The sequence below is a fragment of the Rhincodon typus genome, chromosome 9 (genome assembly GCF_021869965.1).
Source record: "Rhincodon typus isolate 14 chromosome 9, sRhiTyp1.1, whole genome shotgun sequence".
NCBI lineage: Eukaryota > Metazoa > Chordata > Chondrichthyes > Orectolobiformes > Rhincodontidae > Rhincodon > Rhincodon typus.
Window position 1 is genome coordinate 84,644,565 of NC_063340.1, and position 10,085 is coordinate 84,654,649.

At 44.5% G+C, this 10,085-nt stretch overlaps 1 protein-coding gene across 2 annotated transcripts in view; it reads left to right on the forward strand.

Moving 5' to 3' along the window:
- Positions 1-10,085, forward strand: part of arfgef3 (ARFGEF family member 3) — a 152,118-nt gene that overhangs the window by 42,874 nt on the left and 99,159 nt on the right. For both annotated transcript variants that reach the window (XM_048601100.1, XM_048601101.1), the window contains exons 4-5: positions 8,621-8,752; positions 9,706-9,774. In XM_048601100.1, the coding sequence (XP_048457057.1) occupies positions 8,621-8,752; positions 9,706-9,774 (201 nt within the window). The remainder of the gene's footprint in view (positions 1-8,620; positions 8,753-9,705; positions 9,775-10,085) is intronic.

Genomic DNA, 10,085 nt, shown 5'->3' on the forward strand with positions numbered 1-10,085 from the left:
TGTGGTGGCACCTTTCCCTGAAAGAACCAGGCGCATTGACTGAAATCCTGGATCACCTCCCCTTGTACTGTCCCAGGAATGAGGATCGGTAACAGCAGCAAGAATGGCAGACTCCCTGTCTCCATGTCCAGGCTCTGCATAACGATATTCCCTTCCTGGTTTGATAGCCAGTGATCAGCTGATTGAATCCTCTCTCTCCTGCTCTGGTTTTGCTGATTTTTACAATCAGGCTCACAGTCTGAAAACCTCAATTTGGAAGGTGTCCTCAGTGCAATCTCCAATAAAGTTAGATCTTCTGTTCCTCAGACTGTGCTCCTCACTCCCTTTTTAACCGGAGGGATGTCAGTTTCTGTTTCTATCATTTCCCTCACATTTCTCTGTAATAATCTGCAGACTCTGATGAAAACTGTTAATCTCATGACAGAGTTTCTATTCTCCTTTCACTGTGAACCAATTACAACCGGGGTTATTGTACTCCTGGGTAACAGCACGGAGGTGATTATAGTTAGTTACAGCTCCTGCTATGCTATATTAAAGACCATTAAACAATAGATTGATTTGTTTAAGGAGTTAGTGCTGTTTTGATGGGTAACGCCCTCATCACCAAGTCGCCAGGTCATGGGTTCAAATCCCGCTCTAGAGGTTTGAGATCTGAAGCAAGCTGACACTGAGGGTGTATTGCACTGAGCAGGGTGCTGTCTTTCAGATGAGACGTTAAACTGAGGCCCCTGTGTCTCTCCCAGGTTTGTGTAAAAGATACTGTGGTACTATTCAAAGACCAGAGGAAGCATTCTGTCTGGTGTCCTGGCTGATACTTCTCCCTCAACCAACATCGAAACACAAATGACCTGTTAATTTATCTCATTGCTGGTTGTGGGAGCTTGCTGTGCACAAATTCTGTGCTGCACTTCCAACAACACATTCCGCAGACTCATTGTGAAAAGATTTGAGACATTCTGATGTCATGGTAGGTGCTATGTAAATGCAAGTTCTTTATATTTACCTCACCTCATGCCAATTATTTCAGGTAGCGTTTTACTCAGTTACACAAGGTTGAGGCAGCATTGGGCCAGTTTTACAGAGCACAGAGGCTGTAGCAAGGGGTACAGCACTACACAACTGGCCACTGGATGTACAGAGCAAGTTGATTGCAAGTAATGTCTGCTGTGCGCTGCCTCCATCACCTCACACACACACATCACAAGACACTCTCAGACTGATTGTTGCTGGTCCTGAGCTGAGAGAACGTTTCCTTTGGTCTTTGAATAGTAACGCAGGATTTCATTGCACCATCTCCTGATCAAGGCTTCCTCTTCAAAACAGCCCCTCAGATAGTGGGCGAGTTACTTTTTCTCACAGAAAATTGCCCACTGCTTGCCAGTCATTAAGACCCTACTTACTGATGGTTGGAGGTCCATGTAACTGCCTCAGTCTCTTTGGTCTTACAACTCCTCTAATGTGTGAGGTCAGTCGGGTTATCGAGAAACTCTCTTCGTTATAACAGTGGGATAAATGCAGTGATTTAATCGGTTTTGGGAAATTCACAATGCCACATGCATTGTGTTTACAGTTAATGGAGGATGTGTGGGGGGCTAGTTCGGTTTGTTATCGGTGTTGGATATTACACTTATAACCAAAAAGGGAAGAAAAATTGGAAATACAGACTGCTTGAAAGATCAAAGCAATTTGCAGGGTGAACTGCAATCGTGCCTCATATTGGTGAAGGAGCAGTATACCAGTGTTTTTCTGGTTCTTGCAATCCAGAAAATATTAAATTGTGTGTTGGGTAGAAACATGTCTGAGGAAGTGGATTTGTGATTGACAAAGATGTGAAAAATATCAAAACTTTTGAAACACAAAGAGACCTAGCAATTAGTGTAAGAATTCACAGACAACTGATCCAAACATGAAACAGTGGAGTCTTCCTTTGTATTAGAAATTTCATGATTCCATTTCTCACTGACTCCCACTGCTACTTGGGATTACTCTTCCTCACAACCTGTGTCCCGTACTGATTCCATTCTATTCTCCCAATTTCTCCATCACTGTCACATCTTTTCCAGTTGTGCAAAGTGATGTGCCAACACTCGCGAGAGATAGTAAGAACTGCCAATGTTGGAGTCAGAGGTAACAAGATGTGGAGCTGGAGGAACACAGCAGGCCAGGCAGCATCAGAGGAGCAGGAAAGTTGATGTTTCGAGTCGGGACCGTTCTTCTAACACTTGTTCCTTTTTCCTTCATTGAGGATTCTCTTCTTAGGGCCCGAAACCACAACCAACCCATTTCCCCCCGTCCTCGCCAGCCTCTGCCTCGGATGGACCATTTCCTTCACTTCCAGCGGGATGCCACCACCAAGTGTATCTTCCCCTCCCCCTCCTCTCCCCTTCCCCTCCCCTCCCCTGTTCAGCATTCCAGAGGGACTGCTCCTTCTGCGATACCCTGACTCACTCCTCAGTCACCCTTAACGTCTACTGCCCTCACTACAAGCAAAGATAGAAGGTGTGACATCTACCCCTTCACCTTCTCCCTTCTCACTGTCTGAGACCCCTTTCCAGGTGAAGTAGTGCTTTGCGTGATTTTCTTTCACCCTGGTACATCTCAGTTGCTGCTTGCAATATGATCTAGACCACACTGGGCAGATCGTATGCACAGCAGATGAGCACTTTGCCGTCTGCTTCCATTCAGTCTGTAAACCGCTCCTCAACTCCCAGTTGTCTGCCATTTCAATTCTCCGCCTTGCTTACACTCTGACCCCTCTGTCCTTAGGTTCATTGGAACAATACTAGAAACTCAATGCAGGGAAAATTCAGGGAATAAATCTCTCCAATAAATTCTCTGTGCACTTCTTAGAGGCAAGTCTTAGAGGCAGACCATTCCTTCACCAATAAGAGGCATGATTGTGATTCAACCTAACTGCAAATTGCTTTGATCTTTCAAGCAGTCTGTATTTCTAATTTATTTTCCCCTTTTGGTTATAAGTGTAATATCCGATGCTGATAACAAACCGAATCAGATCCCCACACATCCTCCATTGACTGTAAACACAACGTGTGTGGCTTTGTCAATTTCCCAAAACAATTCATCTGTTTGTGTCTTGGTATTGTGCATCTTAAGAAGTATTAAGGTAGATAAGTCCTGGGGTCCTGATGGGATCTATCCCAGAATATTGACGGAGGCAAGAGAACAAATTGCTGGAGCATTGATAGACATCTTTGTATCCTTTTTGGCCACACATGATGTCCCAGAGGACTGGAGAATAACCAATGTTGTCCCATTGTTTAAGAAAGGTAACAGGGATAATCCAGGAAATTACAGGCCTGCGAGCCTCACATTGGTGGGAGTGAAATTGTTGGAAAATATTCTCAGGGACAAGATCTACATGCATTTAGAAGCAAATGGACTTATTCTTGATAGCACGGTTTTATGCAGGGGTGGGTCATGCCTCACTAACTTGATTGAGTTTTTTGAGGAGCTGATGAAGATGATTGATGAGGGAAAAGCAGTTGATATTGTTTACATGGACTTCAGTAAAGCGTTTGACAAGGTCCCTCATGATAGACTGGTACAAAAGGTGAAGTCACATGGTAACAGGGATGAGCTGGCAAGATGGATACAGAACTAGCTTAGTCATGGGCGACAAAGGGTAGCGGTGGAAGTATGCTTTTCGGAATGGAGGGTTGTGACTAGTGGTGTTCCACAGGGATCAGTGCTGGGACCTCTGCTGTTCGTGATCTACATAAATGATTTGGAGGAAAATGTAGCTGGTCTAATTAGTAAGTTTGCGGACGATACAAAGATTGGTGGAGTTGTGGATAGTGAGGAGGATTGTCAGAGGATACAGCAGGATATAGATCAGTTGGAAGCATAGGCAGAAAAATGTAAGATTGAGTTTAATCTGGACAAATGTGAGTTGATGCATTTTGGAAGGTCAACTACGGGTGGAAATTATACAGTGAATGGCAGAATCCTTAGGAGTATTGGTATGCAGATGGATCTGGGTGTGTGGGTCACTGTAGGTGGCAGTGCAAGTCGATAAGTTTGTAAAAAACGCTAATGGCATGGTTGCCTTCATTGGAAGGGGCATTGAGTATAAGGATAGGCAAGTTATGCTGCAGCTTTATAGAGCTTTAGTTAGGCCACACTTGGAATACTGTATGCAGTTCTTGTCACCACGCTACCAGAAGGATGTGGATGCTTTGGAGAGGGTACAGAAAAGGTTTATCAGGATGTTGCCTGATATGGAGGATTTTAGCTATGAAGAAAGGTTGGATAGACTGGGTTTGTTTTCACTGGAATGTAGGACATTAAGGGGCGACCTGATAGAAGTGTATAAGGTTGTGAATGGCATAGATAGAACGGAAAGTATGAGGCCTTTTCCCAGGGTGGAGGGGTCAGTTACTAGGGGACTAGCTTCAAAGCTAGAGGGGAAAGTTTAAAAGGGATGTGTGAGGCAAGTGTTTCACACAGAGGGTGGTGAGTGCCTGGAACACATTGCCAGAGGAGGTGGTGGAAGCAGGCACAATAACAGCATTCATGAAGGACCAGGACTAATACATGAACAGGAAAGGAATAGAGGGATACGGATCCTGTAAGTGAAGATAGATTTATTAAAGAAGGGCAAAATGTGTCAGTACAGGCTTGGAGGGCCGCAGGGCCTGTTCCTATGCTTTGTTCTTAGCTCACAGCAAGTCCCGTTCTTTTGTCTCCTGCTGTGCTCGCCGGCTTATACTGGCTCCATGTCAAGCAACATCTTGATTTAAAAGTCTCATCCTCGTTTCGAAAACCCTTCATGACCTCTCCCCTCCCTATCTCTGCAATCGTCTCCACCTGTCACCCTCCGTGATATCTGTGCTCCATTATTCTGGCCCTTTTTTGCTTCTCCAACTATAATCATCATTGGTGGGTGAACCATCGCTTCCCTGGGCCCCAAGCTCTGGAATTCCCTCCCTACACCTCTCTGCCATTCTACCTCACTTTCTTAGTTTAAAACATTCCTTAAAACCTACTGGTTTCATCCAGCTATTGGTCATCCAACTGTATCTCCTATTGTGTGGCTGGATGCCATGCTTTAACATATAATACTCCCATGAAGGGTGTTGGATGTTTCATTACATTAAAGGTGCTATGTAAGTCATTGTTGCTAAAATATGCAACATCTTCCTCATTTTTCCTTCCCCCCTCATCATTTGAGTTGCTTAGATCTCTTGTGAATTCCATAGAACCAAAAACTGTAGAATCCCTACAGTGTGGAAACAGGCCCTTCAGCCCAACAAGTCCACACTGACCCTCAGAGCATCCCACCCAGACCCATCCCACATAGTCTACCTAACCTACAAATCCCTGAACACTATGTGCAATTTAGCATGGCCAATCCACCCTAACCTGCACATCTTTGGACTGTGGAAAGAAACCGGAGCACACGGAGGAAACCCACACAGACACGGGGAGAATGCGCAAACTCCACACAGACAGTTGCCCAAGGCTGGAATCGAACCTGGGCCCCTGGTGCTGTGAGGCAGCAGTGCTAACCACTGAGCCACCATTCCTTCCTGAAACACTTCCCCATCTGCCCTGTTTGAAGAAGAGAGTGAAACAAGAGGGAATAAAATTGGCTGGATGGTTCAGAATAACACCAACAGCGCAGGGTTCAATCCTTGATTCACCTTGGGCTTACCCTGCAGCAACATCCCACCTGTAGGTTTAGCCACCTTTAAGGGGTAGATGGTAGTGTGCTGGTAATGTCACTCATAATCCAGAGGGGCACTGGTTCAAGTCCCACCATGGACTTTAAATTCAATTGGTAGGGTTGTGTGGTACAGTGATGTTGTGTTGTGACCTCTGAGACAGAAGGTCCAAGTTCAAACTATACCTGCCTTGAAGGAGTCCCATATCATGTTAAAGATTGAGGAGTGAGATTGCTTGTAATTTGAGATATTTTTCTAACCATCCTGTTCAGACATGTCATGACCTACATCAGGAGCAAGTGGGGCTTGTGCCAGGGCCTTCTGACCCAGTGGTAGGGACACTATCACAAGAGCACCTTGCTTGTTGTTTGAAGTCTACAGCACAGTAAAAGGCCCTTCGGCCCATTGAGTCTGTTCCAATCAAAAATAACCACCAAATTATTCTAATCCCATTTTTCAGAACTTGGTCCATAGCCTTGTATTCTCCTGATGTTGTTATTGTTAGGGGCAGAGTTCTCCATCGTGTGAGTTGGCCTCTTCCTGATCACACCATGCATCATTGACTCTGCATGTGGCTTCAACTCAGCAACAAAGACTGCATTTATATAGCCCTTTGGGCATAGCAAAACATACCCAGGCCACTTCAAAGACTGATCATCAAAGTGAATTCGACACTGTGCACTATAAGGTGATATTGGGATAGATGCGTTAAAGGTTTAGTCAAAGAGGTAGGTCTTAACTGAGTGACTTGCTCGGCCATTTCAAAGGACATAAGGCCATAAGACATAGGAGCAGAAGTAGGCCATTCAGCCCATCGAGTCTGCTCGACTATTCAATGAGATCATGGCTGGTCTGATAATCCTCAACACCACTTTTCTGCCTTTTCCCCATAACCTTTGACTTCCTTACGGATTAAAAATCTGTCTATCTCAGCCTTGAATATACTTAATGTGCTAGCCTTGACAGCCTCTGTGGTAATGAATTTCACAGGTTCACAATCCTCTGTGAGAAGTAATTCCTCCTCCTCTGTGTCTTTACTACGCAACCCCTTATTCTGAGATAACGCTATCCAGTTCTAGATTCTCCCAGAGTTCCCAGAGAATCTTGTATGTTTCCATAAGGTCCCTTCTCTTTCTTCTAAATTCTAAAGAGTCCATACCCAAGGACCTCTTGTCATAAGACAGACCCTCCATACCAGGAATCAGCCTAGTCAACCTTCTCTGGACAGCATAAAATACCAATATCTCTCTTTAGGTATGGGACCCAAAAACCATTCACAATATATCAGCTGTAGTCTTTCCACTTATTTTTGTGTCATCCACAAACCTGGTTATAGTACATTAACTTTCCTTATCCATGATGTAGAGGTGCTGGAGTTGGACTGGGGTGGACAAGGTCAGAAATCACACAACACTAGCTTATAGTCCAACAGGTTGATTTGAAAACACACAAGCTTTCACCTGATGAAGGGGCTACTCTCCTAAACAAAAACAAAATTGCTGGAAAAGCTCAGCAGGTCTGGCAGCATCTGTGAAGGAGAAAACAAAGTTAACGTTTTGGGTCCGGTGACCCTTCCTCAGAACTGAGGACTACTCTCCTAAAGTTTGTGTGTTTTCAAATAAACCTGTTGGACTCTAACCTTCTGCCATGTGATTTCTGACCTTTTCCTTCTCCAAGCCATTAATATAAATTGTAACTAACTGCAGTTAAGAAGCAACCGCCTTGCTGTGGGTCTGGAAGTCACACATAGGCCAGACAGATGGCAGATTTCCTTCCCCAAAGGACCTCAGTGAACCAGATGGGTTTTTAAAGGTCAATGAGAGTTTGAGTAATAAAACTATCTTTGTGTTCCTGATTTATTAACTAAATTCAAATTCCGCCAACTGTTACAATGGGTTTTGAGCTCAGTACCTCTGGACCATTGATTACTGGTCGGGTGACATTATCGCAACACCACCACCTCCCCCTTAAAGGAGATGGTGGTGGTAGCGAGGTGGAGAGCTTACAGCCCAGGGAGCTGAAGACATGACCATTTATGCTGCAATCATGGATGGAGTGATACATAGGAGGAGTGCAGACAACCCGGGGGGCTGTGGGAGGTTACAGAGATGGGGAGAGAGGCCGTGGAGGGATTTTGATTTGATCTGATTTATTGTCACATACCTAGGTACAGTGAAAAGTTTTGTTTTGTGTGTAGTACAGGCAAGTCATACCATACAAAGTGCATAAGAGTAATAGAACAGAGCGAGGAATGCAGTGCCATGGCTGCAGAGAAGGTGCACAAACACCAAGGTCAAAATAAATTTAAAATTTGAGAGGTCCATTCACAAGTCTAATAACAGGGGGAAGAAACTGTTCTTGAATCTGTTAGTACATGTGTTTAAGCTTTTGTATCTTCTGCCTGATGGTATAGGTTGGAAGAGTGTTTATAAACAGGTTGATGATGTTGGCTGCCCTTCCAAGGCAGTGACAAGTATAGCTGGAGTCAGTGGATAGGAGGTTGGCTTGTGTGATGGACTGGGTTGTGTTTACAACTCTCTGTAGTTTCTTACAGTTCTGGGAAGTGCAGTTGCCCCCGTACCAAGCCATGATGCACCCGGATAGAATGCTTTCTATGGTGCATCTATAAAAATTGGTAAGATATGAAAGCAAGAATAAAGATTTTTCAATCATGGGGCCGCTTGGCAAGACCAATAGTTAAAGTGAGTCAGTAAACTCTGGCGGTAGGTGGGGGGGTGCCTGTGAAATGGAATTTAGTGTGAGTTAGGACAAGGGGCAGCAAGGGGAGCTTCAGAGGCCAGTAAGGAGAGCATTGGGGTATTCAAAGAGGAAGCAAAGGCATGGCAGAGGAAGTCAGCAGCAAAGAGGGAGGGGATGTGATGAAGATGGAAGTAGAATCAATGATGTAGAAGTAACCTTCTGCTTTGTTCCTTTAGAAACTGCTGGCAGATGAGAGGCTGGTGTCAGCAGAGAAAGAGCTGGAAGACAGACAGTTGCTGAACCAGATGCTGGACTCCATGAAGATTACACCCTTTCTGAACGAGGACCTGCAAGTGGAAGTCATGAAGGTGCTCACTCATTGATAAAATGCAAACTTATGCGGGGTGCTTGTCCCTTAGGAGAGGCTCCTGATTACGATGGGGTACCCCAGGCTCAGCATATTATGGTTGAGAGAATGGGCCTTGGAATTCCAGGGAAACCATGTTGGTTTTGACCAGAATTCCTGATTGCAAAACTCTGATGCTCCAGAACCTCACAAGGAATCCCAGGAAGAGGGCTGTTGTCAGCCGGAATGGGAGGCCCATTCAGAGGCATCCCCTCCCATGTGCCAGTCTAATCCTCACCCAGGGAAAGTGCAAGTGGCAACACCTTCAATATCATTGGTTCCCTTTAGGTAGCTCCTGGGGTAGGACACTTGTCTCTTGTGGACCCAGGACCCACTGTAGACTGAGAAAATGCTACATGAGTTCTTCATGGTGCCCCACACAATATTTATCATTCAACCAAACTGTCTAAAGCAGAGCATCTGCTCATTGTGACGTTGCTATTTCTCTGATCTTGCTGGGTGCCGATTGGTTGCTGTGTTTGCTACATTACAGCAGTGCTACACCATGCTTTGGGATATTATAGGTGATTTAAATGCAAGTCTTTTCTTCCATGGCCTTTGAAAGGCCCAGGATGGGATATGTATCAGTTATCATCTGTGACAAAGCCCCACTGTGTCTAAATAGAGAGCATGAGCCAAATACCCAGGAAATTTGCCCAGAAACCCTCTCCAAGCTGTTATGAGATGAAGAGAGGGAAGGCAGGACATGATGCATGGTGGTCAAGGTACAGGGTAACCACAGCAACTCTCAACCTCACCATCTCAACTCTAACCCTTTCCCCATTTGGCATCGTTAGAGGTAAACATCAACTAAGTGCAGTAGTATGTCTGGGAAACAAGCGGATCTGTGGAGATTGTGGACTGGTTTGAGTTTATATCTATGGTATTTTTATTCATTCTCTGCTTCTTTGAAAGGTGCTGCTGTGTATCACATACTCATCGTCATTTGAAATAAATGGCAGTGCAGTGCTGAAGATTGCTGAGGTAATGCTGCCTGTGTGTCTCTGACACCCTGTTTGTTGTACTGACTACTTGACAAAGTGATTCTCCACATGTGTGGTTATTCATGTTTGTATGCAAGCTTGCATATGTGTTTGCATACGTGTTTATGTTTACATATGTGTTTGCATGTGTTTGTATATGTGTTTGTGTATGTGTTTACATATGTATTTGTATGTGTTATATAGATGTTTGTATGTGTTTGCATATGTGTTTAAGTGTTGCATACATGTTTGTATATAGATGTGCTTGCATATGTGTTTGTGTTGTATACATGTTTGTGTATGTGTTTGCAT